Source organism: Vipera berus (assembly GCF_964194415.1).
Source record: "Vipera berus genome assembly, chromosome: 1".
Classification (NCBI taxonomy): Eukaryota; Metazoa; Chordata; class Lepidosauria; order Squamata; family Viperidae; genus Vipera; species Vipera berus.
Window position 1 is genome coordinate 173827448 of NC_138202.1, and position 17211 is coordinate 173844658.

A 17211-nucleotide genomic window follows, 5' to 3' on the forward strand; every position below is an offset into this window, starting at 1 on the left:
ATCTTTTTAATTACTAAAAATTATTCATAAGCTATTTGAAACTTTTTAGTCCCATATTTATTTTGAATATAATCAATCCATCTTCTCCATTCCAAAATATATTTTTCTTGCGATTGCTCTTTCAAATATGCTGAAACTTTTGCCATTTCAGCCATCTCCATTACTTTAAATGTCCATTGTTCTATTGTAGGTAAATCTTCTTTCTTCCAATATTGCGCCACCAGAAGTCTGGCTGCCGTTATTAAATGTAACCTCAATTTGGTTTCTATAGCAGAACGGTCCAAGATAATACCCAGTAAAAATAACTGTGGAGTAAATCTTACCTTTTTTAAAAAAACTTTCTGAAGAATCCACCATATTTTTATCCAAAAGGCTTTAACATTTTTACATGTCCACCATATATGATAATAAGTTGCCTCTTCACTACCACATCTCCAACACTTAGGTGGTTGATTTGGATACATACTGTACATGCTATTTTTTTAGGATCTAAATGCCATCTATAAAACATTTTATAAAAATTCTCTCTTAAGTTCTTGATGTAGTGCACATACACATAGAAAATACATGCAGATTGGAATTCCTTTCTCCTGTATATAAAACTATTCATAATCTTGGATCTCCATCTGAAGCTGTTGTATATTCTACCACTCAGAATGGCAAGATTGGTGAGAAATAGATCAGACAGGTCTTCTTTTTTTTTGTACAACAACTAACTATGAAAGTCACTGTGAAAGCTGGCTTCGCTGTTCCTAGCATTTGGTACACAATTAAAAAAGATGGGATATGTGTCTCTATTATGATTTTTAAAGTTAATTTGGCCTGTTTTACATAATTTTTCTTTTCTTTTAATATTTTATTGAATTATTTTTGACACAAGGGTTAAAATATTGGACTAGGTGTGGAGACCCAGATTCTAGTCATCTCAGTCATGGAAGCTCATTGCATGACTTCAGGCCAATCACTCTCTCAGCCATTATTTCACAAGATTATTGTTGAAAAAAATGGAAGAAACGAACCTATTGTACATTGCCTTGAGCCCCAGAATAAAAGGCAACATATAAATTTAACAAATAATAGTTGTACCTTGACTTTTGGCAAAGCAAAGGACTCAACTAATTTTCAGTACCTGCCATTTCGCCAAGTGGCAACAAATACTTTTAATAAATGGTTTAATGTCTAATAGTTGTCCAATATGATGTATTGGTAAAGGATCAAGCTAGAGACTAGGAGATTGTGAATTCTAGTCCTGCCTTAGGCACTAAGCTAGCTGATGGGTCACTCAATACTGACTTAGCCCCCTCCCTTTCCCAAAGTATAATAAATATGGCTTAATGATATCTAACTGAATGGTTGAAAAAAGGAATAAACAGTCCATCTGTGAAAATAAATCTAAGCTTAGGTTACAAAGCAGGCTCAATCATATTACTTCAGCACAATAAAACACAAACACATGAAATACTTTCAACCATTTACAGAACATTGTGGTCTCCAGAATGAAAAAGAGAGTTGAGTCAAACATTACAACTCTGGTTAGAAACGCAGTGGTCCAACATTCTTCCTAGATATCTTAATGCCAAATAAGTAGGTGGAGCTACAGCTATTCTAGATGGGTTTGGGCCATTTAAGTTACACTAAGCCTTTTGCAGAGCTTAATCTATTTATTCTTTTTCCATCAAGAAACTAAATTTTTGTTGGTGGCGTGATTCTGCAAGTAACACCAGCTGCCTGCAATTATTGCAGGTTCGCATCCCACCAGGCTCAAGGTTGACTCAGCCTTCCATCCTTCCGAGGTAGGTAAAATGAGGACCCAGATTGTTGGGGGCAATAAGCTGACTTTGTAATAATGCCGCTGGGGGGGGGCAAAAGCCCTAATAAGCAGGCATATACATAGAATGAAGGCTATTGCTAAGCACATTTGATTTGTGCTTAGATTGTAAGCCGCCCTGAGTCTTCGGAGAAGGGCGGGATATAAATGGGATTAAAATAAAAAAATTAAAATAAAAAAAATAAAAATTCTAAGGAATTAAAAAACATCATAGGTACCCCACAGATGAAATATCTGCTTTCTCGTTAATAGTATTGATTAGACTCAATTTGTAACCCAGAAATACTCGGTCTTCACAAAACAGGTACTTTCATCAGTAAAATAAAATATCCAAACCCTGAAATATTGCTCCTAGTATTAGTAGAACCAGCTGACAGAATTAAACAATAAAACTATTATTACCTTGCATAAAGATTGGACTGTTTTTATGCCTCCCTTTTAAATAAAAATAAATATAAATTTAAGAAAGCATAGTAGCCTTCGATGCTTTATGGTGAAGTAACTGATTAAAAGTCAGGAAACAGTGAGGGGGAGTACATGGACGTTATTTCTAGAAATAGGACTCTTGAGACAGATAAGTTTTGTGATTTTTGGTTTCATCCTACAATACAATATAGCTGAATCAGAGGCAGTTGTTACAGCAGTTTTGTGGAAGTACAGAGGACAAAAACAAGGAAAAGTGCATTTCAAAAATGAAAGCTATTTTCTCTCTTTCTGCCGAAGGAAATGGCTCTCCCTTTTAAAATTTAAAAAATAGAAATAATAAATATTCAGACCTGGTGTCTAATATATTTCTTTTAAATGTATAATTTTTTAGTTCTGGCTCTTGGGTATGCTATTTTAATACGCTGCTTTAACATCACATTTTGCAGGAATCCATTGGCACTGTTTATCTAGGATGGTGTTTCTCAATCATGGCAACTTTAAAATGTGTGGACTTCATGTTGGCTGGGGGATTCTGGGGGTTGAAGTCTACACGTCTTAAAATTGCCAAGGTTGAAAAACACTGATCTAGAGCAGTGGCCCCCACCTTTTGGGCACCAGGGACCGGTTCTGTGGAGAGAGGTTTTTCCACGGACTGGAGGGGGTGTGGTTTTGTGTGCTGCCTGAATTCCGCAGATGGGGATTCACTTGTTTGTGTGGCTCAGTTTCTGGCATGCCACAGTCCGGTGCCGTCCACGGCCTGGGGGTTAGGGACCCCTGATCTAGAGTATGTATAGGTGAAGCCAGCAAATCTAGTGTTTCATTTGGACCCTAATTCCTTTAAGTAGTCTTTCAGAATAAAAACTATTGAAACAATATGAGATTTGGTACACATATCTCAGGGTCTATTACACAGTATTGCCATAGGCACCACATTGTTATGCTGGTCCCTCCAGCTCTGCAGGGACTGCAGTTCCCAGAATTCTCACCCCTCATAATTCTGGGAGCTGCAATTCCAACTCACCTGAAATTGGAAGGTGTCAAAACAGGGCAAGATGCATTACAGCACGTGAAAAAGTGCAGCCAAGGCCCAAAAGGACTGCATGCTGGAGGAAAAGTGGAATTTGATGCTGCAATGTTAAGAAAAAGTAGGTGTGAGCTCTTAATTGAAGCCATATTTCTCCAAACCCACACCTTCTGGCAAAATAACAGCATGAACATACAATCTCAGTAGATAACAATTATTTCTAGATTCTTGTTTCTTGGGAAAGAGCACATATGGCCAGAGAGAGGGGGTTGCTGTTTCAGTGTTTATGGCTGGAGATTTAAACTCTGCCTGCTTCATACTAAACAGGTAACTATAAACAGATGTTAGAAGGGCAAATCTGGTGTACTGATTGGATTGCTATTTTTGTTTTCTGAAAGGGAAGGGAAGAGAAGGGAGAGGAGAAAGAAAGAAAGAAAGAAAGAAAGAAAGAAAGAAAGAAAGAAAGAAAGAAAGAAAGAAAGAAAGAAAGAAAGAAAGGCCAGTTGGCAATGCATGCTATATTGTGAATAGTTTGTCTAAAATGCAAACTTTTTTTGCCTCTGTATAAACAGTGTGAAACCAGCTTTTGACAGATGTTTGCCGTTATTTAGCCCCTGCATCGCTTTAGTAGGTCACCAGGTTTTAATCACCAGCACAAAAGAATGGGGCCTGGATTGCAATTGACCTGCTGGTTCTGGGTGGTCTCGGCCCAGCCATAGGAATCATAAACCTCAACATACTAATCACGACAGAAGCAAAGAGTAAAATCCTATCCCAGACAATTGTTTGTAGTTTCGTCTTTGGAGAAAGCTGCAGCCCAAAATTTGCTGAAAGAATCACTGCTTGCAGTTTCAGAGCATTTGATCTCTGCCTATCACAGGGGGTCTTGAGGATGAGGTCATATGGCTTGCATATGAACCAGAGATTTAAACCACCAATTGCAGACAGAGTTTCTGTACTAGAACTTGCTCCCTTCAGATACAGTACTGGAGGCTCTTAATGTGTTCAGGTGCCCCCTTCAAGGGCAAATCATCAAGCCAAGAGAAAGTAAGTTCACTTCAGCTAAGTGAATGTCAGCCCAGACTAGAGGACCTGCAAGTCTGTCAGTTGTAACTCCAGAAGATCTCAAAATATATTCAAACTTCTTCACGAGGAATGAAATATTAACTGTGTACTTTACAAAATGTGTGTCCCAGCAGTAGGCTGAAAAGTATCCCTTAATTAGATTTTACCTGTTCTAAATAGTTTTAAGTAATATTTAACTATTCCGGTTTTAACACTTTTTAAAATAAAAAAATAGACCATTCCAGCTTCCTCTTAACGCTTACACAAAGACAGAGCAAGTTTTCACAAAGGACTAACCCCCAACTCCTTTAACCATCTGACACCACCCACCCAACATTAAGATAAATGATTGTTGGGATGTTTCTCCTGCCATCCTACAGTGAGAGAGTGAATGAAATCAGGAAAATCCACCATTAAAACTGTAGGAACATCACCACACCCTGGCTTCATTATTAAAGCTGAATAGGGATCAGCAAAACATGTTGTTCTATTTCTCTGTCCCTTCAAGGCCTTAATGCAGTCATGAGGAAGAGCCCAAAGGCAAAGTTCATAATTGATATACTACCACAATAATGTTAGTCTTAGACTAACAAGGGCCCACTGTGAAGATGAAAACAGCCAGATAATTTGGTGTGCTCAAGTTAGCAAAATGTGATGATGCTTTGGCAGTGTAGCTAGCTATCATTAGTTTAAAACACGGGTGTCAAACTCACCACGTCACGTGATGTGTCACGATGTATCACGACTCTTTCTGCATTGTCAGCAACGGGGTGGGCCTGGTTTTGTATGGTGTAACCAGCCTGTGGGCCGGCAGTTTGACACCCCTGGTTTAAAACCTCTTTTGTTCTCATATTAAAGATCAATAACTAGGGCAGGTCATTAAATAAGCAGGAGGCCTATCACTACAGACAGCAAGTACTGTATCCTTGTCTTCTAGCAAGTCTTATTAGATCTTCTTTCCTACAACAGAGAAATACACTATTGGCCAAGGGCATGACTAATGTGGCCAAAATCCTGTAAACAGGAAAATGACAAGGCAGTACTAGAGAGCTGTACTGGACTTATGATTTACACATCTAAGTCAAAGGCATAAATGAACACTCCTTTATTAGTGAGTGGCTTATTAACACTTCTAAGCTCATTCTTACTAACCTAAAGGACTCATAAGACTCTTAGTATATGCAACTGGTAAAATGAGCCCTCATCTATTAAATATGTCATAAGAAGTGTATGCTGACTCTTAATATTCAAAGCAGCTTTTTTTAAACAAAATATTCTTACAAAATACTCATTTCCTCTTTATATGCATGCATCAAATGATTTTTTGAGGAACTAAGAAAGGTGTAGGAACTGACACTCTCAGGCTTGCAGATCATCATAGAAAAAAAAAAGAATGAAATGGTGAATTAGTCAAAGTGCTGCTGAAAGACTAACAGTGACCTAACTACAAGGTTTAGGATTAGGCTGCATTTCATAATACTCATTCTCTTTGAACAACAGTACAGCATTTGAGAGCCATTTCCCAGAAGAATAGCCCACTCTTTACTACAAAATCTTATCTAACTATTCAACCCAGGTTTCTCAAACCTGTTATCCTCTCAGGTTTGAGACTAGCTTCAACTAGCCTGGCCAAATGGCACATAGACAGTTCCAAGTCTTGCTATAATATACACTAGTTTATTCAGATCTATATGGCATGCCACTCTAATCAAGACTCTACTTACATATGCTGCAGAACAACGTTCTGCATTCTCAGAAGAATAATTCTAAAATAAATTTTACCCAAGACAGCATGTTTTTTAAAAAAATATGCCTTTGGTGCAGATAGTGCCATGATATCATTTAGTCACTAGATGGCAATGAGCTCAACTGTATGGGTGAGTTAGAAATTTCCTATTTCAGTTCTTGCTAACAGAAATAAAAGAGAAAACAAATTGGCTGGCTTGCCACCTAAGTATATCCTCTAAATCTTCTTTGCCATCAACAGCAATGCATTCAGTTTGTATTTTATCTAAAAATGAAAAAAGTCATTTCAGAACTATTGTTTTATTGAACTAAAAATGAGTAAATAAACTTGAATAATCTGCTAAGGGATATTTAAGCGGGTGATATTCCTACTATTTCTGCAATATTATGTTTTATTTTAGGAGTTATGATTTTAATCATTGCATTATTCATTTTATTACATAGCATAGAATATTGAATGTTCTACATGTAACATATTTGAGAAAAATACATGCAAAGGATCAATCAGTATTCATTGCCCACATTTCTTAATCACATGATAAAGAAACTTCAAGTACAATGCTACTGAGCCAGTCTGTTCATGTACAAATGGTTTTTCTTGACTAAGTGTAAAGTCTTACTTTTATCCACATTCAATTTCATTTTGTTAGATAGAGCCTAGTGTTCAGGTCTGTCAAGATCCTTCTGGATCTTGAGCCTATCTTCTGAGGTATTGGCTATTCCTGCTAGTTTAGTGTCATCTGCAAATTTTGATGAGTTCCCAATACATGATAATATTTTGATGTTCCAATACATCCAATGCAATATTCTATTAATGTTTCTTCTGAAGATTAGGGGTGCTTCTGAAATGCAGGTAGGCTTATACTGTGCAAGGGAAAAGAGTGATAGATACTGGGCCTGTCTCCTATGTATCCATGTCTTCACTTTTAGCTGAAACAGGAATTCATTTGAACATGAATAGGGCTTCCCACAGCGGTCTCTGTTCATTTTGTTCAGGAATTCTGGAAGTTGAAGTCCCCAGGTCATAAAAGGGCCATAATTCCCTACCCCTGATTTAAACTAACTCCCATCCATCCCATGGATGTTGTGGCCATCGAAGTCTAACATTACTTCACAGACTTAGGTTGGAGATCACGATCAGGATCAAGGAGCCTGATAGAGCTAGGACTAAAACCATGAAATGTCATTGATGCATAAAAAAATTATCTTCTTATTCCAAAAGAAAACAAGGTTGGACCACTGATACTGAACTCAATAGGGCATCATATTTTTCTGAACTATGAGTCCAAATGTCACATATAGTAATTCCTACCTTTTCATTATGGCAGCATGGTAAAACAAATATATATAAGTTCTGTTGTGATGAAAGTTTATTATATATACCAGATGCTTTTAACAGCCAACTCCAAACAGTATGGTGACTAAATACATTTAAATATTTGTTTCATGATTCCCTTGAAGCTTGAGAAGGAAATGGAGAAATTATAAAATGTATAACATGCATAAAGAAGATAAGCAATATGCTGTTTTTTATATTTTTGGACTATAAATTTCCATAAACCTGGTTCCTTAATATGTAAATGGGTTTATGATGTTTGTAAGTCCACTTTTGTCACCTTAAAAGTGACAGCTCAGTAGTACCACAAGGTTTGAGAGAATATTAGATTATTAGATTGCTTATTTCTGGATAGGTCAATCAGTTTGGTCCAAGGAAGATAAAGAGGAGAAAAGAAGAATTTAATTTAATGTGCAATTAAATTAACTTTTACAGACAAATTAGACTCCATTCATGATTCCAAAATATTCAGGCTGGTTAAAGTTGTAGTGGGGATTATGTTGGTATTTTATTTATTTATTTATTCGTTTTATATACCGCCCTTCTCCCGGAGGACTCAGGGCGGTGTACAGAGCAAAGTAAGTATACAATAAACCAACAATAAACAAATAAAACCCCAGATCTACAAATAAAACCCCAAATCTATCAGGCCAGGCCGGCTTGCTGGAATAGATAGGTTTTTAAATCTCGCCGAAGGTGCGAAGGTCGGGGGCCATCCGGATTTCGGCTGGTAAGCGGTTCCAGAGGATTGGCGCACCCACCGAGAATGCTCTCCCCCTGGGGGTCACCAGCTGGCATTCTCTGACCGGTGGCACCCTGAGGAGGCCCTCTCTGTGGGAGCGCACAGGACGGAGGGGTGTTGACGCTGGCAGTAGGTGCTCCCGTAGGTATTCCGGACCCATGCCATGTAGGGCTTTGTATGTCATCACTAGCACCTTGAATTTCACCCGGAAGGCAACTGGAAGCCAGTGCAGCTTACGAAGCAGAGGTGTAATATGGGAGTATCAGGGAACCCCCAAAAGCATCCGTGCAGCTGCACTCTGTACCAGCTGAAGCTTTTACAGAAGGAACAATATTATAAGAAAGCTATAAGCAAAATTTACCTGTCTCTCTAGACCTAGCCAAAAAACATTCGTTATAAGGTCAGATATGGCCTTGGGATTACCAGGGGACATCTATGAATGTTTGCACAGTGTAGGGTTCTCATCTATTCAAACGTTGGCATGACAACCAAATCCCTTTGCTGCAGCTGGATGGAAAAGGTTACAAGTCACACATTAGGCACAGAAAAAATGTACCTTAAGAATCAAGAGTTTTGGTGAATTACATTTATATTTCGAGAAAATGCAATTTGCCCAGCATGCACACCCAACCGATGGATAGGCATAATATAACAGACTTTTATAGACTGCTGCACTTCCCTATTTGAAAAGCAAAGTTGTAGCTAATTACTTTCTGGGAGAGGCACGTATTTTGATTAGGTTTTTTTTGGACGAGTCATTTGATAAACACAGTTAATGTTATCTTTTCCTTCCTTGAAGCTAAAGTATAAACACGAATCTTATCTACAAGGCACTGAGGGGATGGTGGCAACCATCCTATTCCTAATCCATGGTCTCAGCTCTGAAAATGTCACAAAAGTACAGAGATTCTCTGAAATTCTGTGTTCAAAAAGCAAACAATGAACTGAATAAAAGAAAAAGTCCTTTTAAAAAAGCATCATTACTCCCATTAGCAAGTTTGCAGAGTTCACATTTTTGTAAAAATACTGCATTTTCACCACAGGCTATAGAGTGACTCTGAGAGAGAAAGAGAGAGATCTTTAAATGCAAACAGAGATAAATGACTTGTCAGCTGAACTTTACACTAATAGTAGTGTCTATGGTGAAAAGGGCTGCTGGGCTAAAGTCCTGGTTGTGGGCTTTCCACTGGCATCTCCTTGCCCATTGGGGGAGAAGAGTATTACATGAAACAGGCCTTTGGTCATATTGACTATAGTGCTTCCTCTAGATTTATCTAACCCTGACTGTGATGACAGAAAAGTAATGAGGAAAGGGTTTATATCCCCTCAGTGATGGCTGGGTTATGCCAGAATACAGTATAAGTTACCTGAAATCAGTAAATGGTTTCTGTCAAATTTAGGATCATTTTGGCTTCCTCAACATATTGTGCGATTTTCTGAGGAAAACATTAAAGCTATTTCTGCCCTAATAAATGGACTTGTTATTGTTCCTGTGGCTTTAGTGGGGGTATGGGATACAACAAATGGTTGGGGTGGAATTAAGTACTGTAATCTACAGTAGGAGTTACAGCTTAAAGAACATTTAAGATTCAGCTCTAGGGTTGATCATTTTACTCTAGGTCTAACTCAGTTTATGGCTGTTTGCTTCCTAAACCATACCCAGTCTGGTGAGGCAAGGATATTACCTCTCCCACTAATCAGCTATTCTGACTTTGTTTTTAATGGCTCATCTACAAGAGGAGAAAGATAACAGAATAACAGAGTTGGAAGGGACCTTGGAGATGTTCTAATCTAGCCCAACTCCTTGCTCAAGGAGAAGACCCTATAACAGGGGTCTTCAAACTTGGCCCTTTTATGACTTGTGGACTTCAACTCCCAGAATTCTTCAGCCAAGCATGCTGGCTGAGGAATTCTGGGAGTTGAAGTCCACAAGTGATAAAAGGGCCAAGTTTGAAGACCCCTGCCCTATAAAATTCCAGACAAATGGCTGTCCAATCTCCTAAAAACCTCCAGCAATGGAGCACTCATTCCATTATACAGGTACACTCACTGCATTATGCACTCACTCCAAAAATATAGGTAGTCCCTAACTTGCGACCATAATTGAACCCAAAATTTATGTTGCTAAGCAAGACATTTGTTAAGTGAGTTTTGACCCATTTTACGACCTTTCTTGCTACAGTTGTTAAGTGAATCACTGCAATGAGGACCCAGATTGTTGGGGGCAATAAGCTGACTTTGCAATAATGCCGCTTGCCCCCCCCCCCGAAAGCCCTAATAAGCAGGCATATACATAGAATGAAGGCTATTGCTAAGCACATTGATTTGTGCTTAGATTGTAAGCCACCCTGAGTCTTCGGAGAAGGGCGGGATATAAATGGGATTAAAAAAAAATTAAGTTAGTAACATGGTCCTTAAGTGAATCTGGCTTTTCCATTTGACTTAGCTTGTTAAAAGGTCACAAAAGGTGATTACATGATCCCAAGATACTTCAACTGTCATAAATATAAATCAGCTGCCAAGCACCTGAACCCCACATGACCATGGGGATGCTGCAATGATTATAAGTGAAAAACTGTCATAAGTCACTTTTTTCAGTGCCATTGTAACTTCAAACAGTCACTAAATGAACTGTTGTAAGTCAAGGACTACCCGAAACATGGGAGGATTAGTAATGGAGGACCATACTGATCACAGTTTGTGTAAAAACATGATTTGGTTTTGGATTAGCATATTAAGTCAAGCACCTGCCCAAAAGGTTGGGGACCTCTCTGATCTAGGAAGAATCTGTGAGTTACGTCAACAAAACTCTCATCTGAAAACACTCTAGCAATCACCTACACAACTCTACCAATGGCTATATATGGTTTTGCTGGGAATTTGCTCTGGAGGTTTTACTAGTAGGCATAATTGTCTTGACACTTGCAAAATAATGTCTTTGTTTTATCATAGAACCAATATTCTGCTCCTGCCCAGAACTTTCCCTGTCTTTTGAAATGGCTTTTCATATAATATGCTATGCAAAGTATATCATGAAAACAGGCACATTTATTTCTGCCTAAGCATGCAGTAACATTGCATTCAGATTCATAGACTTGAAGCAAATCCAGGGGCATGGTGTCTTGTAAGACGTGTCACAAGAATTAATTGCAGAAGTTCTTGCATGCAACACTCACAAGCAGGATGTTTACACAAACCACCAAGTCTCTTCGCTCCCTAAAAAGCCAAAATTGGTTCTTAACAGGACAACGCACTGAATGGAATGGGCTTTTGCTGAAGCACAGCCAGACTTAAGTAGCAAATGTGGACAGTATCAGCTAAAGACATCTGGCAAAAATCAATCATTTCAACAAGATGAACATATAGTGTCTGCTATGACAGCTGCAATAAGCCACAAGTGTGCAACTTTTGAGGGGTGGAGCGCTGATATAGATTTGAATTGCTTGTAAGTAGTCATGCTGGAGCCAGAACAAAAATGTAATTAAAATTAAAATTTGATTTACATTTAAATATGTTTTAAAAGACTGTTCTGTCATTTTGTTTTATTAAGAATAATAATTTGAAAACAACTTTGGGATACGTTTAGGGTCACAGCTAAGATAACGGAGCATTTTTGTGTCACACAGAAGAGATTACCCAAGTCTATTGTAAGGGAGGCAACTCAAGCATGCATAATGTTTGGCTGTTGAATGCACGATAATTTATTAGAAATGCATACCTTTCCAAGGACTTATTTTATTATGGCCATTGAATTGTCCACAAGAGTGACTGGATTCATATATTACATTGATCCATGCTCTGGAATAAGCTGAACACATAAGGACAAATCATACAATTCTCATTAAACTCCTCTAGTAGGCTGAATGTAAAATTTTCATTCTATTCATGCTTTTTCCATTGGCAGAATTTTTATTTATTTGCAGTTATTTTCTCCCCAGCTTTGCTCTTTGAAAATGGTTAACAATGATAATTCAAAACAGAATGTGAAGTACAATGGTCTCAAAAGAGGGGGTGATGGTAGCAGGGTGGACCAGTCTATCAATGACTATTAATCCTGAAGACTGAATATTACCTCTGGAAACAGCACTCCTCCAAATACCAACAGGGGAACAAAGGTGGAAAAATGGTATGTCTGTGTTTCTGCCCTACTAAGCACCCAAGGGGCATTTGGTTGCCTATTTTCTGAGGAGTAAAATACTGGATTAAGATAACCGGCAGGGCTCTTATCAACATTTCAATATTCAAAAGCCCAACATGTGCACTTTATTGCAATTGGTAAGGATGGAAACAGTCTCTCCCTGTACATCTTTACAGCCATCTCTCCCACTTCTGGATTGCTCCCCAGCCTTCAGGGGAAATGGCTGCTGGCAAGGATTGGTTCTTCTCTAATTTAACCAATGAAAAAGCTCCAGGGAATCAGAAGGCTTCCTATTTGGGGTGGGATGGAGAGGGGGTGTTTGCTGGAACTAGCTCACTAAGAGCAGGAATTCTTGCCTTTACCTTCCAGATGTGTTTTAGATTTCTTAATACTATATTTGGCTGATTAAAACTAATTTGCCTATGACTAAAACTAAGCAGCATGAGGAAAAAAGTAAACTCCTTCGCACTTTGTGCTAAAATATTGGTTTGTTTATTCATGGTTTTTTAAATAAATCACGTTTTGCTAAGCCAAAACATGATTTTTACAGAATTGTAAACCTTAAAAGTAATTCATTTAGTTTGGATTTACTATGTTGTGCAAAAACGTGAATATGTCTGTCTCTCTCTGTCTCTGTCTCTCTGACCCAGTTCTACTGACTTTGGTCAGCTTAAAAACTAAAATAATGTGTGAAGAAAAAAATGGCATGCCATTAATCATCAAGGCTCATTAAAGTTGTTAAACCCTTGTAACTAATTCCCAGCAAAATTTGGCTTCAAGAAAAAGTCTAAGCATTGAAATGACACCTAAAGCACAAACACCTTTAGTATTCACTGTAGCAAAGATGTTCAATTTAAAAATCTTAGCTGGATTAATGGAACTTGGCACTATCCTGTAGAGGCCAGATAAAGCCACCCAAAATGAAAGAATTTTGTCAAAAATTAGAAGTATCTGTATATAAAAAAGTAGTATCAAGAGGTAGATCAGAGACAACACTTATAAATGCTACTGGCCTTACAATTAAAAAATATATATCTAGAGTACCAAAATGTATAGTCTACCTTACAGAATAAATAGAGATTATTTCATGTAAGACTACATGAATTTATTAGCTAACACTACACTGTATTGGATATAGAGAAGAGGAGGTATATCCTATAAACAAAACGTAAGTAATACTTTTAGAAGAAGACTTAGACCAAAGTCCATGTGACAAATTATACACACACTAAATTTAACCAAAATTAGTAGATTAACTGAATGCAGAATAGTCAGCATATTTTAGAGACAAGTTAGACTACTAAAGGAACTTAATGTCACCCTTAAATGCTTTGTTTTACTATTGATAAGAAAATTAGAAAAAAATGTGTTATTTAATAATAAATGTTTAGAATGAATTAGGTCAAAGTGCTGCTTAATATGCATTTAAAAGTTTTTCCCCAAACATCTCTGAGAAAATAATTCTTGCCTAATGAATAGCATATACTATTTCATACGAGGGCAACCAACAATTTCTTCATTTCACTGCAAATCTAAAAGGATAATCCCTAATGATGGGATTTTTGAGACAATTTTATTACAAGGTTCCAGGATAATATTTAAACTGAACATTTTGAACTGTGATAGTTAAAATTTCCTTTTAGTTTTCTGAGTGTGTTCCAAAGTTAGTGTGTTATAAATCTCTATTTTTCAAATTAGATGTATAATATGTGGGCTTTGGAGCACACTTGAGGAAGGCCGAGGAAGTTTAACTCTCACACCCCACATTTCACTCATTTATGAAACCCATTTGAATCTCTGCCAAACTCACCCACCGCCTAAAGCCTAGAAAAGCATTAAAGGGCCCTATTTGCCTGGCATCCAAGACATAGCATCCCTGTGCTTGGAAAACAGCCAGGTTGGTCCTTCTTATTCTTTGACAAGAATGCACTCAAGAGCACTTTTCACAGGGGCTTGTGTTGCTTTTCATCCTAACCAAGAGCTTTAACCCAGTTAAGGCAATCAGCTCTTCAATCCACTCCTCCTAGGTTTGTCCTTCACCCAATCTAAAAGTTCTGAGGATTGGTTCAACAGACAGCCTATTAGGAGCGGCTCCTTTTTTTTAGAATTCTGGCTTATAAAAACTGCATAAATATTTGAAGTCACCAGCAACTGGGGTATGGCCCTGACCGCACAGCCTATTAACAGCCACGAATGCAGATCACTATAAAGGATCACTGTTTGAACAGGGGAGATGAGAGGCGGGGGCGTTAATAAAGATGCATTAACGTTTCGGGTGAAGCCATTCGTGTCAAAGCTGGGACTGAAGGGAATCACCACTAACAGAGTAATCCAACGATTTGCTCTATATCCCCCGTCGCTCCGGAACACACTACAGGTTTATTAGGAGGTGCCCTTATCCATTTCCCCTCTCCTCCCCCCACCCCCAGCAGTGGAGATGCAGGTCAACACGCGAAAGCACCTCCCCGACTCGATAAATGCCAAGACAGTCAATATGAAGGCAAAATGCGCCAGTATGTATTAAAGCCGTGGGTCGGAACTGGGGGGGGGAGGCGGGAGGAGAGGCGGGCACGAAAACATAATCCGCTACTTTGAGGTTTGGGACGGGTAGTCCGTGTGGTTCATTTAAAGGTCAGCGCGCCGTGCGAACGCCGAAAGCTCGGTGGGGTTGTGCGAACGCAGCCAAAGCGCTGCCGTTCCGAGATGCCCGCCCCCATCTCCTCCTGTTTTGACAACTGCTCCATTTCCTAGAGCCGAGACAATGAGAAACTTGACGGGCGATCCGCCGCCTCGACCGTAAGCCTCACACGCCACTCTCCTCTGCCCCCCGCCACTGGGGGAGCGCGGCACCCGCAAAGTGGCTTGCAAGGCTCGCGCCCGAGAGGAGGAGGAGGAGGAGGAGGAGGAGGAGGACCCCGGCGCCCAGTTTGGGATCCCCGACCTTCCAAAACGAAGACCCGGCCTCCGACGCGATCTGCCGCCGCCGCCGCCGCTTGCAGCAGCAGCTGCTGCGGCGGCGGCTCTCCAGAAGCCTCCCAGCAACGCAGCAGCTATTCGTGGGCTACCCTCGCCCTCCCCCGATTCTATTGTTGGTGGTCTCTCTTTCTCTCTCTCTTTTTTTTTTACCTGGTCGGTCAGTTTGAGCACTGCCATGATCTCCCCCGGGCTTTGCTCCCCCACATGCAGCTCTCTCGCCTGCGGATGCCAAGCTACGTTCCGAAGGGCAGACGCGGGCTGACAATCCTCCTCCCGCAGCAGCTCGCTAGGTCAGGAGGAATAAAACCCGCTGGTATTTAGCCAAGCCTGCTCTGATACAGGAAGTACGGATGCATTCAGCCCAGCTAGCCCTGACATCACTCCAACACACTCTCCGGGCCGCGCTCGCTTTGAGCAAGAGCGCCCCTTGCCGAGCAGAGCTTCAAACTGCGCCTTGGCTCTCCCCTCCTCCTCCTCCTCCTCTTCCTCTTCCTTCTCCTCCTCCTCCATGTCCGGAAATGCGAGGCTGCTCCTGCCGACTGCTGGAAAGCCCGTCGGGATGGTTTCCTTTGTTCCGCTCCCTTGGTGTCACCCGCCCCTTCGCGCCAAATCTGCCTTTTTGCTATGGCGCTCTTTTCTCGGGAAAATGCGCGATTTATCGGCCATTAAATGAGCGGCGGCTGGGATTCGATGTTGTAGTTGGGCCGGGCTAAATTCTGTACACAAATGTGTCTCCTTTCACGCTTCTGACGGCGTTACGTTTGAATTCAGCCTTTTTTTTGTCCTGGGGGGGAATATCACTATATGGGCCGCTGCCTCTTGACTGCGGGTCGATCCTGGACTTGGGGGTGCTATTAGGCTTTATGGCGAAATCCCCATTTGGTGAATTAATGGAAGGCAAATGCAGATGTCTTATAATGAAAGATAAGGCGCTTTTTTTTAGCGTGGAGTGGGGGTGACTAAGTTAAGGTATATAAAATCCTGCATGATGTGGAAAAACTCTTCTCCCCTTTTGGACAGATAAAGAGAAGTACTTGTTGACACAGTGGCTAGTTACAATAATGGAATTTGCTGTCATCAAATGTGGATATGGGATCCAATGTTAAAAAGTTTTTAAAGGGGACTGGAATTATTGGGGGAAGGATCAGGCTAGCTCTGGTGGAAGGCAAGCATCCAAAGCTGCTAAGAGTAGATAGCCTTTAGATTTTTGAAATGCATAGTGACTTTTTTATTAATAGCCCCTGACCCTCTCGTGTAGGACTCATCCTCACATGTTCCCCTGAACAACTTAAAGGACATATTCCAGTGTTGTCTTGACCTCTTTCCACAAAGGTGATGGCTTAAATTCACCTTTAGCAACCGTACTAAATGTAAAGTTGTAATATAATAGGTCAAATGAATGACTAAGGCCATGTTGGCTGGAGGTAGTGAGTCTCATTGTCTGATACTTGGAAGATACCATGTTGTCAGAGATTGTTTTATGTTATTAATTTTAAGCCAATTTTAAAGGTAATATTTATTCTAATATTTTAATAATTTATCTTATTGTTTTACTTAGTCTAAGCAAAGATGGGTGGCATAAAAGTAATAAAATAATAAATGTTGGCTCTATTTAAAAAATATGTGCTGTGTTCAACTGCTATTCTTTGACTAGTAATAAAACTTTGTCATTTGTTTGCTTTCATCTGTGACTGCCCTAAAAATATATATTGATAGGCAGCTGTGTACATACTGTATATCTTAAAAAAACTACTTTGGAGTTCCCAGTTGAAAAATATCTGAGGTCAGCAATAAAGTAACATCAGACAGGCCTTTCCAAAGAGGGGGAGCCTTAAGAACCAAGAATTCCTTTTCCCCAGGTACTATGAAAGGTTCATAAAATGTTACACTTGTTATTGAATCCATTCAACTATTTTGTGTTTGAAGGGCC

At 39.6% G+C, this 17211-nt stretch overlaps 1 protein-coding gene across 3 annotated transcripts in view; it reads right to left on the reverse strand.

Annotated features, from left to right (window-relative positions):
• ANKRD44 (ankyrin repeat domain 44) overlaps positions 1 to 15651 on the reverse strand; it is a 143866-nt gene extending 128215 nt beyond the window's left edge. For all 3 annotated transcript variants that reach the window (XM_081314531.1, XM_081314532.1, XM_081314530.1), the window contains exon 1: positions 15432 to 15651. In XM_081314531.1, the coding sequence (XP_081170657.1) occupies positions 15432 to 15458 (27 nt within the window). In that variant the 5' untranslated portion in view covers positions 15459 to 15651. The remainder of the gene's footprint in view (positions 1 to 15431) is intronic.
• Between the last annotated feature and the right edge of the window lie 1560 nt (positions 15652 to 17211).